The sequence below is a fragment of the Vigna unguiculata genome, chromosome 7 (genome assembly GCF_037176805.1).
Source record: "Vigna unguiculata cultivar grain cowpea cultivar isolate G323 ecotype 2 chromosome 7, ASM3717680v1, whole genome shotgun sequence".
Classification (NCBI taxonomy): Eukaryota; Viridiplantae; Streptophyta; class Magnoliopsida; order Fabales; family Fabaceae; genus Vigna; species Vigna unguiculata.
Window position 1 is genome coordinate 45,695,998 of NC_140798.1, and position 18,575 is coordinate 45,714,572.

Sequence of the window (18,575 nt, forward strand, 5' to 3'; positions counted from 1 at the left end):
TTTTCAAGAAAATGAGATGGAAAGACAAATTCTTTTATTTATTTTTTAATTGAGAATTACAGAACATTTATAAAAATAAATAAGAGATCAAAACATGATATTGTTTGTCAACTTTTTTTATTTAAAATAAATAAGAAAAGTTTTGAAAAATAAAAAAAAATGTCTTTTTACGTTAGTTCACTATATAAGATTTCTAGCATGACAAATATTATGGTATTACTGAAATTATGGGATTAAACGACCCCTTTGATGGGATCAAATATTGCACGAGGAGTTTTGTCTTCTCACGCATCTGTATCATTTGATTTTCCATTGTTTTGGGTCAAATGTGTGTCATTGTCCCCAATTTATATACTAGTCAGAGGCCCGGTTCAGTTAGTTATTTTCTTAGGCCGAGAGGTTAGGGCATATTTAAAGTGCCACACCACTTTAGATTTGGCCCACAATTATAAAGCTAATTAATCCCATAAAAATATCCTTAACTATACCATCAATTTTCATCCACAATTAAAATTGGTTAACACAAAGGCCGAATATTAAATTAAAGTACCTATGAATTCTTATAAAAGAGGGTAATTATTGTGGCAAAGGATGAATCAAATCATTTTCGAAGGAAGAGAAGATCTCCACAAAGATCTTTATGCTTTTCAATAAATTAGTAGTTAATTCTTTCTTCTGAATGGATGGGAGTATATAAAAAAATAACTTTTATGGTCGAGTTAGTTAAGTGAGAGATATATAAAATAGTAAATGTATAGTAATGAAGGTGAATTATGAAAATTATATAAAAAATGAAGGTGAATTATGAAAAGCAAAACTCTAATTTGAATATAAAAACATTAGTGTCAAACCAAACCATACATGTTTATCTCTATTTTATATGGTTTATTATTCACAAACTTGACTGGGGGATTTTTGTTTTCAAGATTAGCAGAACAACTTGGACATTTGAGCACTTAAAACCCATTAATCTTTGTCTCTCTGTGTCTCTAACGTCTGCAATCCAGGCATGTAGCGAAATCGAAGTGGAAAACAATTAAACAAGTGGTGAGAGAGAGGGGAATAGAGTCAACATTTTCAACTTGTTCCCTTCTTTTTTAAAAATTGGTCACTGTACGTGGAGATGATGAATTCAATCAGAGATAAGAGGCAGAGACAACTAGACAATTCTTTTTCACTCAAAGATATGTTAGAACCATCCACTCCCAATTCCAACTTTCAAGGTCAAACCCCTTCGCCTTAGGCGGCCATAATCCTCACTGTTCATCATTTTTCGTATAACCAATTCTCTTCAATCATCTTCATCCTCACCTACAAACAAAAAAACCCCTTCAAAGATGATGAACCCAAACACCCAATTTTTTATCCTCAAACCCCTCTATTTTCGCATCACCAATTCCTACATCATCATCTTCTACCTCCTCGCCCAAATCACTTCTTCTCAGGTCGACCCTAAATTCACAGCATGTGCACCCAAAACCTGCCCCAACAACAACCAATCTATTAGTTTTCCCTTTTACATCCAAGGAACGCAACTACCTTACTGTGGGAGCCCTGGTTTTGAAATCTCGTGTGCTCCAGATGGTTCCCCTACCCTCAATCTCTCTCACACACAATACCTCATTCATCAAATCTTCTACCAAAACCAATCCCTGCGAGTGTCCAATGCTGCGTTCTCAACTTTGCAATCAAACGCCACCGGAGGTTGTCTTGTTCCAACTCAGAATCTCACTCTTCCTCCCAGTAACGAGTTCCGTGTTGCTCCCAATCAAACGGGCATGGTGTTGTTCTACGGCTGTGACGCACCTTCGCTTCACGAACACAGGGTTGGGTGTTCTGCAGGAAACCGGACGAGTTCCGTTTTGGCATTGGATAAAAGAGATGAGAATATAAGCTTTGTGGCAGAGAATTGCAAGGGCGCGGTGGTGGATACGGTGGTGGAAGATGGAATAGGAAGGGTTGCTGAAGCGTTGAGAAAAGGGTTTTTGTTGTCGTGGACTGCGAGTAACTGCAGCGTCTGCAACAGCACCGGAGGGAGGTGCGGTTTCGATTCAGATATGTACACCTTTAGATGTTATTGCACTGACAGAGTTCATTCTGCAAAATGTGGTCCGGATGATCCAGGTCAGTCACTCTTCTTCTGCTTAACCCTTTGCACTTTTCCAAATTATTTTTGTTGTGAAAAGATAAAATGGATTGCATTTGTTTGATCGAAAGAGATCTCAACCAAATAGGAACTGCATATTAGCTGTACTCAAACTGCATAATTGCAATGGCTGGATGAACACAAGCGTTAATAGGAAATTATATATGAACACTACTACAATATTGAATTGTGCAAATACTTTACATTTACAAAACCTAGTTTTAGACTAAGATTCAATACACAAACATGCTTTTAAGGATAATTAAGCATGTTACAAACCTGAATTGTTTGCATGTTTGCAATTAGCGCGTCTTCTTGGTTTGTAGTGAGTTGTTTGTGGCAAACAAAATTGCAGAATTGGGACCATGAACTGCTGGTTCAACCCCCTGTTCCATATTTTCTTATTTTCACGTCCAAAAAACTTTCATACCAATTTGACATTGTTTTTTATTTATTTTTACAAATACAGCAATTTACTTTTTAAATAACTATTTTACTTTTTACTTATAAAAATAAATTGTCAAATGGCTCACCCAATGTCAAAAAAATCGTTTTCCTTTGTTCTGTGTTAAAGGTTTAAAATACTACTTCAGTTTGGTTGGTAAAAAGAAAGGACCTAATCAATCTTCAATGATGGCTACGTCACTAAAAAAAACTAAGTGAAAATAGCTACACAAAGTACTTAGTCAAGCCATAATGACGTGTTAGTTAGTATAATAATATTGTTAATGAAAAACACTGTCTTGTTATAACTTAAATTAATGTGTCATCACATGTACCAAAAGAAATAATTAATAATGTCGGTACAGTTTTGAAATAGAAAAGGTTACTTCTGTATCTATAAAATAGTTGACTTAGAAAATAATTTGAATATTCCAAGCCACTGCTTGAGTTTTAATTTTCTTTTCAATTCCACCATTGATGCATTATCAATTATTTAGGATGGGGCTGCTATTGGCTATTTTTCATTGCATATATTTAGCTCTTGGTCATATTATTGAGAAATATGAAGATATTAATAGAATATTTCAGGGTTATATACTTCATCAAACTTTTTTTTTAGTTTAAAAACTTACTAAAACACAATTAAGTTAAGGCTATTAAACTCTTATTTTGGTATTTTAGAAAAAGTTAACTTTTGCACTAACGAAAAAGAATATTCGTACAAATAAAATACTCGTACAAACACAACTTTTCAACTATTTTTTTATGTAAATTCAAATAAAAACTAAATTTTGCTGCAAAAAAACCAATTTGATCCATCAGATAACTTTTTGTTTATACAATATAATATTTACTTTTCAAATAAGCCAATAAGCTTTGAGTTTCATTAATTGTACTAATTTATTATTACTATTCATTATTGTTGACAATAAGCTTGCAAGACTTAACTCGATTGCAAAAATATGACTTAATGTCAAAATATAATTAAACAAATATTTATGTTCTACATATTATTTTTAGAGGTCATAAAAATTTTTGGTTGTGAATTGGTCTTTACATTTGTAATTTGTTTTTCATTTCTCAGAGAATTATACTGTGTTAAAGAATGAAGATTTTTTTTTTTCTGTTACGTGTAATAGATATTAAAATGAGTCAACATTTCAACTTTTGATTTTGAATTAAAAATATATTTGAATTTGATATTACTTTTAATTGAAAATATGGTTTGAAATGGATTGGGCTGGATTTTTTAAACTTTATCGGATGTTGAATTGTGATTCTCACAATAATGGGCTGAAGTTACTATAGTGGGCCACAATTAGGCAGGGATTCGAACTATTAGTTGTATAAAAAATAAAAATTAAAAAAATTTTGTCAAGAATGGGATTCGAACCCATGCCCTTTCGGACCAGTACCTGAAACTGGCGCCTTAGACCAACTCGGCCATCTTGACATGTTGTTAATACTTGTTCAATAAGTTTTCATAATCTAAATTATAGTAAACAGTAGAAAAAAGTGAGAAAAGCAAAAACGGAGAAGAAATCAGTTTAATTTAAAGTTAGGTTGAGAGATTGAATTGGACTTCCTGTAAATATCAAAACTTTAAATCTTTAGAGGATGAACTTAGTTATTTTTACAGAAAATAATTAATTAACATCTCATGCTTTTAAAGCATTAATTAAGTATCTAGTACGAATGTAATATTCAAGAAGATTTTTTTGAATTTCGTTGTGTTTTGTTTATCGAGCGTCGTAGAAAATAAGTAAAAGTCTTTCTGTGAACTATTTGTTATCTATGAAAAGATATTATATTGGACAATAAGGAATTTTACAGAAATTCTTCCATTCCAGATCAGAGTATAGTTTTTTTTTTCTTTTTCTTTTTTAAATCAGCACAGAGTATAGTTTTTGGTTATAGGTGAGAGTTTCTTTTAGTTTTATTTTATGAAAATCTAACCATGCATAATTTTAAAAATCTAATCGCTCCCTCTTCTTCCCTCGCGTAAAAGATTTTGCACTCTTCATTATCCTTGAGTGCTTTTATTTGATTTAAACTAAAAAGGTTAAATTCTTAATTTAAAATATTACTATTGCCTATTGATTTTTTTTCTTTGATCCGTCGGGTGCAACTTTTGGGCTCACTATTCATGAGAGGATGGGAAAGTTGGCCCAATTTTTATTTTTTATAAAGAAGGGGAGAAGAAAATGTGATAGTGTGAAAATAATTCCAGTAACAGAATTTAGAAACAAGAAACCAAAATAACTTAAAATATGTTTTTTTTTTTAAGAATAGTCTATTTAAACAAGTTTTTTTAAAAAAAAGTGGAAACGATTTTAAAAAATAGGAAACAAACATCTCTAAGTTTTATGTCCTAATAATTTTGTTTTATTTATAAGTTCCTGTTTTATCTATTTCTCATTCAACTTATGTAACACTCCAAAATAATGATACACACACAAGCTTAGATTAGATGTTCATAATACCCAATAAATGATTTACATGATCAAAATATATGATCAAAATATGTTAGAAGTGGACTTTAAACCTAACTCAATCCCACAAAATCAGCTTATAAGGTGAGGTTTGTACCTCATTTATATATTATGAATTTGTCTTATCTCTAGTCGATGTGAGACTTTCAACAAAATATGTCAAAAATCTCATATGTGTGTAGGACATTTCAACTTTCTTTTTGAGTCTAGAAATATTTATTCAACAAAAACTCATCAGAATGTATAAATAATACAATCATTGTAAAAAAATTAGACAAAAGATCAACTACGAAGAAATTTTAGTCAATATATATAAAAAACTTAAGCTGTATGATATATTTTAAAATAGCATTGATTTAGATATCTTACTTGTAATAATGAATACATAATAATAATGAATAGCAATATCTTGCGAAAACACTTAAAACACTTTCAATCTATTAGAGATTATTATTTAACTCATTTAAAAAACTATCAATCTACATTTGAATATCAACTTTATAAGTCAAAGTAAGTTTATTTTACAAATTTTACAATAAAAAAATACGTAATATTGGTAAAAAACTCTTCAATATCTCATGTACCAATCTATGCCATTTAAACCATGAGTGGAAGAAAAATATTTTCTTTCATCAACGAGTTCATTTACAAGTTAAAAAATATTAAATATTATATCATCAAAACTGATAAAATTTTAATATATTCATAGATGCAAATTGAATAATTAAAAATATATGAATTTTGGAGAAAACCCAAAATTAGGATAGATGTTTGTGCAGTCTTTAGGAGAAGTAAATTTAATTTTTTTATTTATTATTAAAACACACCAACCCGTATTACTGCACTTTAATGGGCTAGTGACGGAACAGATTTTACACTTTTTTGTTTGGTCACGTAATTATTCTGTGATGACTATGAAATATCGTAGTCACAGTTCACAACAACTAGGTGATAATTTCACTTTAATTTTTAGAAAGGAATCCTGCTTATAAGTTAGATATTAGGTCTAAAGTGATGCATTTAATGGCACTGTACCTTATATTTTGCCCACAGCGTAATATGTTTGGAGGTTGGTATAAAATCTTCAAAGTAACGTGTTTCTTAGGGTAATTTATAGTATGCTACTACTACTACTACCAATAAGGATGGCTAATCCCTACTCAAAGGTTGCTAATCCAATTTTACTTTCTTACACTTTAGTGTACTTAACAAGAGAAAAGTATGTTTGTTAATAAAATTCTTTATTTGGTTGATAACATTTCAATCAACTTCACCTTTTGTTGCACTGTAAAACTGTTTTCCATATGGTGTTAATCATAGCATGCAATATTTTTGGTTTAGACACGAAAGTAGAATAAAAAAAAAAATGGAAGAACAAAGTTAAAATTTTACTTATAAAATGAGGCGTTAACATGAGTAACTAAAGATAATTGTTCTTTTTTTATCAGAAAAGAGTTCGTTCCCTCTTCCTTCTGCTAAGTTTAGGATGGATCTCATTTTATTGTGAGTCCCATGTCAAAGTCTTTTGTCTCTCTTTCCGGGAGCGATATGTCAAAACGGTGGAGGATGAGAACATAGTATAAAAAAATGAACATAAAAACAAAATGGAGTTTGCATTATAAGCAGATAAATAATTTCAAAGTCTTGGAAAACTAAAACAATTTGTGTCACATCCCTGTAGTGTGAAATGAAGAGAGATACAGAAGAAGAAAGAAGAAAGAGAAGATTTTTATATAAAAGAAAGATGGCAAAAAATATTTGAAAAAATGGAAAAAGTCACCTTAAGAGAATTGACGTTTTAAATTGAAAATCGCATTGTTGGGTATCAAAATTTTTCTGTTAGATAAGATGGGACCTTGGAAGATAAACATGAAATTGGGAAGCAAATAAATAATACATAATAAGTGGAAAATGTTTGTCTCACGTTACGGTGAAAGATGCCAAGTCAGTTGGAAAGGATAAATAAAGAGACTTTTGTTTCCATTTATGTTTTTTATGGACACAAAAAAGCAGATTACTAGAGAAAGTAACGCATGATAACTGATACAAAATTAATCAGATTCATGTGATAACAAGTCCTGCGTTCACTCGGTGGTTCATGTAATGAAAATCTGTGTTTGATTTTAGATGTAGTAAAATTCGTGGGATTAGTGAGAATACATTATCATAAACAGTAGTTTGCAACCAAGTGAAACAAACAAGACAAAAAAACTCAACAGGACCCTTTGGTTTCATTAGTTCACACAGAGAGTACTAGAAAACTGGTTGAAACTGGAGACAGCCGAAATGAGGAGGGTAGGTGGCAATGAAATTTGAAGTCAGTGATTATGACAGCGAACGCGTTTTCTCTCTGGCCTCGTTGACTGGTCACGTTGAAGTAAAGTGTGAACCTAACCGCTTAAAAAGACTTAACCATTCCATAACCTTCTCTTATTATTTCTTACACTCTTTCAACGTCATTTAGTACCCTTTTTTCCTACCTCTTTTAAGTGTTTCAACCTCGTTGGCCCCACTCTTCTGGACTCTGGACCCCTCATCCTCACCCCCTGTGATATTTTTTTAATATTCATTATGATGCACACAAGTGTTTTTCATTCTGCCTTGCGTCTCATACACGGTTTAGAGCCTCCGGGACCAAGAGAAGTTTTGGTTTTGAAGCAGAGTACGTTAAGAGATTATAAGGAATAAACAAGTCAAGTCTTCGTGCTTGTGTCGAAAGTCGCAAGAATTGGTCTCGCTCCCCTAAGGGCTGGATATGTATGTATGTGTAAATGTCTTGGTTTCATACTATCCCTCTTCCATGGAAACTTTTTCAAGGAGTATTCGTGAATTCGTGGACATTTTCTAATTCAACTGACGTATAAAGAGCTTCAAGTGGTGTTATATTGGAAAGAGTATAAAAGCAAGTGAGACAAACTTCTGCTCAGTTTGGATAATCAAATCGTAGTTGAATTCTATGATATTTTGCTCACAGACGTAGTGTGCGATTGAAGAAGCATGAGTCTGGTTCATGAATTCGTATTGCTGCTTTTGTTTTCTAACTTTATGCCACTTCTCTTGGCGGCTGGGGACCAAGGAAGGTGTCCACCTTCATTTCATTGTGGATATCTTGGCAATATCACTTTCCCTTTTACTGTAATTGGACGCCAGGACTGTGGCTTCTTGTCCATACGAAATTGTAATGATCATGATCCACATACGCCGAAATTTATCCAAGTACAAGCAAATGGAAATTGGGATCAGGTTGTAGCCATATATCCGCTTTTTAGCATCCCTACAACCCATTTCGCAACTTTTCAATTCAGAGACAAACATTTCTATGACCTTCTGCAGAACCGGAATTGTGAAGCTTTCACAAACAGTTATACTCTTCCGCTTATTTCTCACTTTGCTACTTTTAGACTGGCACACAACGCAACTCTGTTCTTGTGCAACAAGACCCTCAATGTCACAAATATAAATACGAGCAAGTATAATGGGTGCCTTGGCTACGATCTCTACTACAACCACTTCACTACAGATGATGATGCGTCTCGGAGTTCTTTTACAGCGTGTAAAAAGGTCGTGCTTCCAATTAAAGACGTGCCTGACGCCAATGACCCTTTTACTTTCGTAACCGGCGATGTTAACGTTATAGTAGCATTAACAGATCAATGTTCAGATTGCCACTATCGCAAAGGGCAGTGTCAACTTGACAGCAGAGAGCAATTTTGTTGTGCCAATGGTACACTACAGCAAAAACCCTGGAAACACAAGCACCCATGAATGCAATGCACTAATACTTGTTGCTTTTATCCGCTTTCCGCATTGTAGATTCTTAAATTTTTTCTTCACAGTATACTTTTCTGTAAAAGGCCCCTAGCCCAATTCCTTCTCCTATATCATAAACAGAAACAAACAGCTCAAGAGAAGTGACCTTGATGTTCCTAATCCATGTCCTCTCCTTGTTTTAAAATTTCAAATCTAGAATTTAGTACACTTAGATTGAAAGAGCTCAGTTGCTTTTATTTCTTGCCTAATGTCTAATATTTTTTTGGTGCAACACCCACAATTAACGTGCTATGTTTATCTCTGCATAAATGTATCTCCACACTTCAAATCTGTGTTGTTTGCTAAAATGTTTGTTGCTATAACTGCAGTTCCGGAAAAAAGGTCTCGTTGGAAGGTCAAACTGGGTTTAGGTAATGAACTGTTTACATAACTTGATATTCCTTTTCAACATGTGATTTCAAAATCGTTGATCCTGAGTGTCAAAGTTCATCAGTGTGTTGAATAAAGAGGATCTGCAGATTTCTTTTTTCTACCTAGAATGATGAAAACTTCTTTAAAAATTTGTATAGCTCTGAGTGCTAATTGCAATGTCTCAGGAAAGTAGCAGCAGTCATGCACTCTGTTCTGTCTCGCAGTATCTTCAATTTATATTTTCCCTTTTCACAGGTTTAGGCATTGGAGTCCCATGCATGATTTTAATTGGGTTGTTGTTTTTCCTTCTCCTCCGCAAACGAAAACATGCTACCTCAGGTGGACAACTAAAGTCAAGAGATTCTTATTCTGATTCCTCCTCGATTTCTCATCGAGCAAGTAGTGCCGAATACTTTGGAGTTCCACTCTTCTCTTACGCGCAGCTTAAAGAAGTGACAAACAATTTCGACCATGCTCAGGAACTTGGAGATGGAGGCTTCGGTACTGTCTACTATGGTAAGCTACTTTATCAAACACCGCACAATTCATTGATAGTTTGGCACACAGCATGTTATTGTATAGTTTAGAACTTGTACTACGTGTTCATTGGTCTTGGTCAATTTCAACACGTCCATGATCCAGAACTTTGATCTCTGAAAAATTGATGACATTACACATAAAGTGAAAATTGGATAGAGCTTTGAAAGTGTGAAGAAGAATTAAACAGTGAATACATAACAGTGTGTGCTTGGACAAACTTATTCATACACATCTATGTAAAGGAAAAATTAAAAAGAACAAGATAAAACTAGCTTTGTCTTAAGCTAAAATTAGTTGAACTATTCAATATTTCTCATGTAATTCTTATTGTAACACTTAGACCCTGAAATGAAAATGCAGGGAAACTCCCAGATGGAAGGGAAGTTGCGGTGAAGCGGTTATACGAGCACAATTGGAGGCGAGTAGAACAGTTCATGAACGAAGTTAAAATCCTCACACGGTTGCGTCACAAAAATCTAGTGTCACTCTACGGCTGCACTTCACGGCACAGTCGTGAACTCCTACTTGTGTACGAATACATTTCAAACGGCACCGTAGCATGTCATCTGCACGGTGGATTAGCGAAGCCTGGGTTACTACCATGGCCTACACGTATGAAAATTGCCATAGAAACTGCCAGTGCATTGGCTTATCTCCACGCCTCAGACATCATCCACCGTGACGTGAAAACAAACAACATTCTCCTGGACAACAACTTCTGTGTTAAGGTAGCAGATTTTGGTCTTTCAAGAGACTTCCCAAACGACGTAACACATGTCTCCACAGCTCCACAAGGGTCCCCGGGTTACCTTGACCCTGAATATTACAGCTGCTACCAGCTGACTGGTAAGAGTGATGTGTATAGTTTTGGGGTTGTGCTTATTGAGCTGATATCATCCAAGCCTGCGGTTGATATGAACAGGAGTAGGGATGAGATTAACTTGTCAAATCTAGCAGTTAGGAAGATTCAAGAAAGTGCAATTGGTGAACTTGTAGATCCTTGCCTTGGTTTTGATTCGGACAGTAGGGTTAAGGGGATGATAGTTTCAGTGGCAGGGTTGGCTTTACAGTGTTTGCAGAGGGAGAAGGAGTTGAGACCTTCGATGGATGAGGTGTTGCATGAACTGCAGAGAATTGAGGGTGGGAAGGATGAGATAGATGTTGATAATGGAGGAATTGCAGAAAGTCGTGCACATTCACCACCACCGGCTTCACCGGAGTGGGATGAAGTTGTACTGTTGAAGAATACGAAGCCTACTTCCCCTGACACTGTCACTGATAAATGGGAAAGTAAATGTACTACACCTAATATAAGTGGCTAATCATCACTTGCTCTATCATTATTTCTTGATAATCTCATTTTACCACACTCATTATTGGTTGAGTCACAATATCGCTTGTTTAATTGTGAAGAGAGAGGATGATTACTTATAGGGCACATTGTTGTCCACCAAAGAGTTAAGGTGAGGATACATCAGTACATATATATTACAAAATTCTGTACAAAGATACCACAAAAGAGTAAGTTATTGGCACCAAGTTTGCTGGGCTCTTCTATAACTTTCATCACTGGATTTCAAAAACACACATTGGTTATGGAAAATTTAGCAAAGTAATTTCTTGAAAAGGAAAATTATGAGAGAATATAGACAAATTGGTGAGAATCTAAGTTTGTGTTTAAGTCTAATATTAGATGAAAATAAAAATATTGAACTTCATATATAAAAAATTCATAAACTCATTAGGTTTAAAAATTCGAATTAAAAAAAGTTATATGATTTAGATTTGCATCACATTTTAAAAATTGATTTTTAAGTCTAATTTAATTTTACAAAATTAACTTATAAGGTCATTATTTATATGTTGTGAAATATTCTTATATTTAGTTGAGGTAGAATTTTTAACACACCTCCTCGTACCTAAACATATATAATATATCTTGAGTATAAAATCAGACATCAATGGTTTAATAGTAATCCAATAGTAAAAGACGTAATAAACACAACCAACAACAAATATTGGTGAAATAAACTTTATCATTGTCAAACTCAACCTTACAAAAATAGACCTGATAAGTTATGAAAAATATAAATTAAAATTTTATTATTTAGAAAAATATAAACATTAGAAATAAAGAAAACACTATTTTAAAAATGGTGTAAAATGAATAATATAATACTAAAACAAATATTATTACATTAAAAAATATTTTTAATAAAAATAATAATATAATAGTAGATTATTTAGATATTTTTGTATTTTATTTAACAAGGAAAAGTCTTCTTAAATATAATATTATATAAAACAAGAAATAAAAAAATCTAGCTTTCATGAAGTTAACATATTTCAGTTTAATATTGTATATACTTTTATTTGTCAATTGATACATATGTGTTGTAACCTCACTTAAATTCAGTTGAGCATATAGAAAAATCTTTGTAGCGATGGTATGAAATGAAATTCTCTTCTCATTTCGCTTTTGAGAAATCCTGAAATGTATAATCTACCGGAGACTTTCTCAATACGCGTATTCTATAATATCTACACTCATACTTCTACCCGTCACTTTGACACAACGCTCTGTCACTATCCACAAAACCTAATCTCACTTTCTATTTCATTACCACATGTGGGAAATCTAATTTCCTTTTGAAATTATCTATCAAAATGAACATTAAATGCATATGTAGAAAATATCGAACTCGTAATTTCCCCACTCTTCTATTAACAAATACTGACGTTCAAAGTTCACCTTTGAACTTTAAACTTGAAACTATGTGGATTTGGAAGAGTCAATTCCAGTCCTGTGTTTGTGCGAATATACTGTATAAAATCAATGGCAGAAATTGACTGGAAAACTTTGTGTGTCAGGTTTCATTGTTGCAATAATGAAGACAATTACATGTTTGTATCTACACTAACTTTTTTTTTTTCCAAGTCTTCCATCCTCATCTTCCAAGTCAACTTGCCAATCAAAGACGTTGTTTTAAATTAGTTGATTCATGACATGTATATATTGTGAATGAGGTGTGACTATGCAAGATTAAGAACACTAAGCATAACATCATTCATAGAGAATCTGGTCACTTTTAAGAGATTTCATCCCTTGTTCCTCAAAATATTGTTTTACCAGTTTGTAGCAATTGGGAATTTGGTATGGCTATCGTAGATTTGTTCTGCTTCCTCTTGTTTTATCACCTTGTACTCATCCTCTGTGCTGGTTATGGATATGGACACCAAGGTTGTCCACATTCCTTTACCTGTGGCCATCTTGGGTCTTTTCATTACCCTTTTACCAAGGCAGAACAACCAGACTGTGGCTTGATACCTATACATGATTGTGATAATTCTCAGTCAATCCAAAAAAAGATCCAGCTGGAGAAAAATGGAAAACACTTTGTGCTTACAGGCATCACTCAGCAGGATGGGATTTCAATTTCAGATGAAGATTTGCACAAGCGTTTACAAAACAACATCTGTGACACTTTGAATAATAGCTATAGTCTTTCATCCCATTCTTCTTTATACTCTTGTTATATAAAATATAATGTAACACTGTTCCGATGCAAACATGGCCTCAGTATGAAACCCCCGGCACATTATTTCAATCACTCCTGCCCTGAGTATGATTATGATATCTATTATGACAGCCTTTCCTTCCTTAATAATGATGAGGCTCATAAACTTTTCTCATCATGCTCGGTTCTTACGTTAGCAAAAAAGGACAAGCCTGATACCACAGACATTCTATCGTTTGTATCTGCTCAGATGGTTGTTCAAGTACTATTATCTAAGGATTGTGATGACTGCTATAATCACAGAGGAGGTCAATGTCGTCTTGACCGCGATCAACAGTTCTACTGTCACGAAGGTCAGCTTTGCATACATTTTTCTTTTACGTTCCTTTATCCATTGAAGTATTGTCTTAGACGTGGCTAAACTATTCATTGCTCACTAAAAACTTCCTTCAATACTGCTTCATCTGCAGAGCCAAAGAATAAGAGTAAAACTTTGAAGCTGGTACTTGGACTCGTAACAGGTAAGTTAAGAATATATATTTTTTATTTAATCGAGTTCCTGGGAGTGAGAGTTGGTATTTGTGATGGAAGTGTTATATCTTAAAAGTTTTGTCCGATTAAAATTTGGTATCCCTTATTGCAGGTTTATGCGTGATATTATTAGCCATGGTGCTAATTGGATGCCTTATATTTAGACGAAAATGCACTCCTTCAGACCCCCAACACCAATCGAGAAACGCGGACACCGATTCAATTGGTCCCAGCTCAAATTCAGACCCCGAAAATTGCAGGTTCTACTACGGAGTCCCTCTCTTCTCTTACAAGGAGCTTAAAGAAGCCACATACAATTTCCACCACGCCAGACAACTTGGAAGTGGAGGCTTTGGAACCGTTTACTATGGTAATTAAACCGTTCTCTCACCTTCATGTTATATAGTTCTACAGATTTTGTTTGAATGAGTTGTAATCAGTGATTGATGTGGTGTTTAACAATCAGGAAAACTGCGAGATGGACGAGAAGTTGCCATCAAGCGTCTCTATGAGCACAACTACAGGCGCGTTGAACAGTTCATGAACGAAGTTCACATCCTCACTCGCTTGCGCCACACAAATCTGGTGTCCCTCTATGGCTGCACTTCACATCGCAGTCGTGAACTACTGCTCGTGTACGAACACGTCCCGAATGGCACTGTTGCTTGCCATCTCCACGGTGATTTTGCAAGGCCACGCACTCTTCCATGGCACATAAGAATGAAAATTGCCATAGAGACCGCAAGTGCATTGTGTTATCTCCATGCTTCTGACATCGTCCACCGTGATGTCAAAACCAAAAACATTCTCCTTACCCAAAGCTTCAGTGTTAAGGTTGCTGACTTTGGTCTTTCAAGGCTGTTCCCGAACGATGTCACGCATGTCTCCACTGCTCCACTAGGGACCCCAGGTTACCTTGACCCGGAATATCACCAATGCTACCAGCTTACAAACAAGAGTGATGTGTTTAGTTTTGGGGTTGTGCTTATTGAACTGATATCTTCTATGGCAGCTGTTGATATGAGCAGGCATAGGGATGAGATAAACTTGTCTAACTTGGCAATAAAGAAGATTCAGCAAAGTGCATTCAGTGAGCTGGTTGATCCTTCTCTTGGTTTTGATTCGGACAGTGAGGTAAAGAGGATGATGATTTCAGTGGCAGAATTGGCCTTTCAGTGTTTGCAACGAGACAAAGATTTGAGACCCTCAATGGATGAGGTTTTGAAGGTGCTGATGAGAATTGAAAGTGGGAGGGATGAAGAACATTTACTTCCACCCTCTCTACCTTCACCAGATTGGGAAGATAATGGATTATTGAAAAAGATGATTGTTCAACCTTCACCTAAAGCCGTCACTGATACATGGCACAGTGAATCTACTGCTTCTAATGCCAGTGCTTAATCTTGACGCACTGGTCATTCTAAATGAGTTTTATATAAAATTCATGGCAGTAATCTTTTATTTTGGAATTTTCTATATCAAGTATAAAAGCAACATAAAGGAAATTCTTTTAGTACTATTTATTAGAGTTACTCATATTTGCTCTTATACGATTATTTGATTTACTATAATTAATTATGCATACTCCAATATTAAATTATAGAGCTTCATTGATATATGATTTGATATAATATTATTTATGATGAATTATTTGATTATATCTGATATTATAAAAGGTCTTTTTTTAAGTAGAAAAAATATAGAAAGTTTATATGTGTACAATGTTGCTCTATTGATCAAGAAAAGGAAACAGAAGATATCCTACATGAGAAAATATTATTTTGACAATGATCTTTGAAGAAAAATTACAAAGAAAAAAGAAAAGTTTCAGGAAGAAATCGTTAAAGAGAAGATATGTCATAATCTATGTAGAATTTCGAGAAAGAACAACCAAAATATATCAGAAACATCTATTTGATAAAATCAAGATTTTTGTCATAAATTCTTTAATGGCAATCTGGATTGAACTTGAAAAAAAAAACATTATTTCTAAAAATTTATTCATCAGATTGCAAGATTAAATAAATTGTGCTACAACAATCATTCACAATTTTAAGATCAAGAAGGTATTTCCGGAAAGGTTAAATTAGTGTTGTCCAAAGAAGAGACTATATTTATCTCAAAGAGGTTAAACGCATCCCATATGAAAGTTTGATAATCATTGTGTCAAATATTTTATAATAAATTTATAATTTTTCAAATAATCATAATCCAAAATATAACCCAACTGAAATGTTTTAAGATTGATCTTAAAAGACTAAACGTAATCATAGTATTTGGAGTGAACTATTATAAATTATATGTTCTTTTAAACATTTGCCTAGTACCTACAAACTTTATTCAATCCCTTTTAAAACTCCATTGCACCTTCGTACATAAAACGAAGAGCAGGTGAAAGTCACCGAGAAACATCACGATTTTAATCCAATATATACTCAATTAGAACAATAAAAATAATATTTTTTAATGGAAACAATGACATTAAGATGTGACTTCACATTAATTGCATTATTATTTATATTATCTACAACCATGCATTTCTTAATATACATTAAGACAAGTTGATAAAATAATATAATAGGCACCTCATTCCGTTAACAAATTTAAAACTATAAAAAAAGTTGAGGTAAATAAACAAATTTAGAAAAACTTACTTGAAAATATCTTAATTTATTAATAATTTAAATTTTAATTAACTATTTTTTTATGAACTTATATCGTTAAAATCTTAGTTTTGAATATTAGTTATTTATTATTTATAATATTTTAAATTAAAAATATTAAATGACATTTTGTTGATTTTATATCTCAAAACTTTATTATGATTGAATTTTAATTTAGTTTAATTTGTTATGTTAGATAAGCGTAATATATTTTTTGTATTTTTGTTTAGTAATGATTTAGCATAAAAAATTTGAATTACAATTATTAGGGAGTAATATCCTTTCTTTAATTTTCTAACTTTGATCAAACCTAGCTATAATTAACTTCTAAACCGCGTGGTGTGCATTATGGGGTGTGGACTTTTTCAGCTAAGGAATTAACATCAAAATCAAAATCCACTTCATTTCTCTGCACATTACTTTTCTTAGTAGTTCCATTTTGTCTTGTACAGTAGACTATCTCACTCCAAAGGTGACTTTGAAAACGTCAATCACAGAGTCTTCTGTTTCTGTTTCTGTCTTTTGTTTTCCTCTATCAAGCAACATATCGTAAAATGATTTGCACTTTCATTAATATTTAGCTTTAATATAATTAATTTTGTACTGATTATAATTATTTTTTAAATCATTAGGAAGTTTTCAAATAGTGTAATTACTATAAATAAGAGCCTTATAGTTTTTTAAACATTTTTTCCTTCCGGACACAGTTTTTAAACACAGTTTAGTTTGCATTTCATAAGCTACCGTACTCTTTAGTTATAATTGCGAGAAAATAAAATTATTTTTCATTTACTTCGCAAATATCCTTTTCTAAATATAGCTTATGCAAGTATTTTGACAATAATTTCAACTACAGTTTACTCCTAATAAACCCATACTAGGAGTAACTAGTAAATATAACGCGTCAAGATATAAATAAACTGAAAGCGGAAAATATTTGAAATAATATATTCACCTGTACACAATTTTTTAACTTTTTTAATATTAATTAATTAATAATATAGTCATGAAATTATGATATTATAAATATTCATTATCTGTGGTTATGAGAATGAATAATTATATAAAAAAATTATCAAAATAATTAAAACAAACAAGAAATAAAAATTTAAAACTACGAATTCTTTAATAATTTAAACAAAAACTGAATGTGTATTAAGAAAATAATAGGACAAATATGTACATAAGGTAACATCTCAATTTTAGCATCTTAAAGCTAATAAAGTAAGATGTTTTATCATAATGTCAAAACAAATAATTTAGTATATAAAATATATTAATACAATCTTACAAAAAATATGATTATAAAAATATATTATTTATACCCTTAAACTAAACTAGTAAACTATATACATAAACTAATCACTGCTAAAGTTTCCATTGAAACCTGTCATAAACCTAAAAGATGGTTCCTCATCCTTCAGAGGTATCTCAGAAACTGCAACCACATCTGCTGCTCCCATAAAATAGGTGATCATCACAACATAATGACAAACAATACAAGACAAAAACATAGAAGAAGGGTAAACTAATGTGCAAGACACACGCGCATACACAAGTGTCAAATACTTGCAAACATCATATAAAACTTATCTCTGATTTATAATTTACACAAATAATTGACACTAAACTACACACACGTGTCACATACTTGCAAACATGGTATAAAACTTATCTCTGATTTATAATTCACACAAATAGTTGACACTATACTCAATTATCCGGACCATGCGCTTGATATAAAATTCTAAGGAAGTCTGCACCTGCAGTGGCGGAACTTGGACAAAAAATATAGGGGAGCCAAATAGATTTGTTATATATAATTTTTTTTAGTTAGAAAAAAAATTCTTCATCTTTTCTCTTCATTTTCTCTGCTTAAAATAAGCACACATAATAGTAGAATTCAAAAAAAAAATATTATTATCATTCATTATTATATCATGCTATTATTTTATGATACCAAACCATGAATACCATTTTAGATAAACCATTCGTACCTTATCAATTTGATTTTGTGGTATTGTCAAATTTGAGACCGTTTTTCTCGCGTTGTAATGAA

General features: G+C 32.7%; 2 protein-coding genes and 1 non-coding gene across 5 annotated transcripts; 2 read left to right on the forward strand and 1 right to left on the reverse strand.

Annotated features, from left to right (window-relative positions):
* The first annotated feature begins 1,018 nt into the window (after nt 1–1,018).
* Nucleotides 1,019–11,343, forward strand: LOC114192051 (LEAF RUST 10 DISEASE-RESISTANCE LOCUS RECEPTOR-LIKE PROTEIN KINASE-like 1.2). Of its 3 annotated transcripts, none has more exons than XM_028081606.2 (4): nt 1,022–2,124; nt 9,222–9,263; nt 9,520–9,780; nt 10,165–11,343. In XM_028081606.2, the coding sequence occupies exons 1-4, from the start codon at nt 1,338–1,340 to the stop codon at nt 11,124–11,126; spliced, it is 2,052 nt and encodes a 683-aa protein (XP_027937407.1). In that variant the 5' UTR covers nt 1,022–1,337; the 3' UTR covers nt 11,127–11,343. The 3 variants fall into 3 exon arrangements, with proteins under 3 accessions (XP_085532056.1, XP_027937407.1, XP_027937408.1); XM_028081607.2 differs by lacking the exon at nt 1,022–2,124 and adding an exon at nt 6,634–8,806; XM_085675930.1 differs by lacking the exon at nt 9,222–9,263 and having other exon boundaries at nt 1,019–2,124.
* TRNAL-CAG (transfer RNA leucine (anticodon CAG)) lies at nt 3,963–4,043 on the reverse strand. Its single transcript has one exon. It is a non-coding gene; the product is annotated as a tRNA-Leu (tRNA).
* A 1,513-nt stretch (nt 11,344–12,856) lies between the features above and the next one.
* On the forward strand, nt 12,857–15,314 carry LOC114192054 (LEAF RUST 10 DISEASE-RESISTANCE LOCUS RECEPTOR-LIKE PROTEIN KINASE-like 1.1). The gene is made up of 4 exons (XM_028081609.2): nt 12,857–13,675; nt 13,793–13,843; nt 13,966–14,223; nt 14,320–15,314. The coding sequence occupies exons 1-4, from the start codon at nt 12,961–12,963 to the stop codon at nt 15,252–15,254; spliced, it is 1,959 nt and encodes a 652-aa protein (XP_027937410.1). The 5' UTR covers nt 12,857–12,960; the 3' UTR covers nt 15,255–15,314.
* Nucleotides 15,315–18,575: the final 3,261 nt, after the last annotated feature.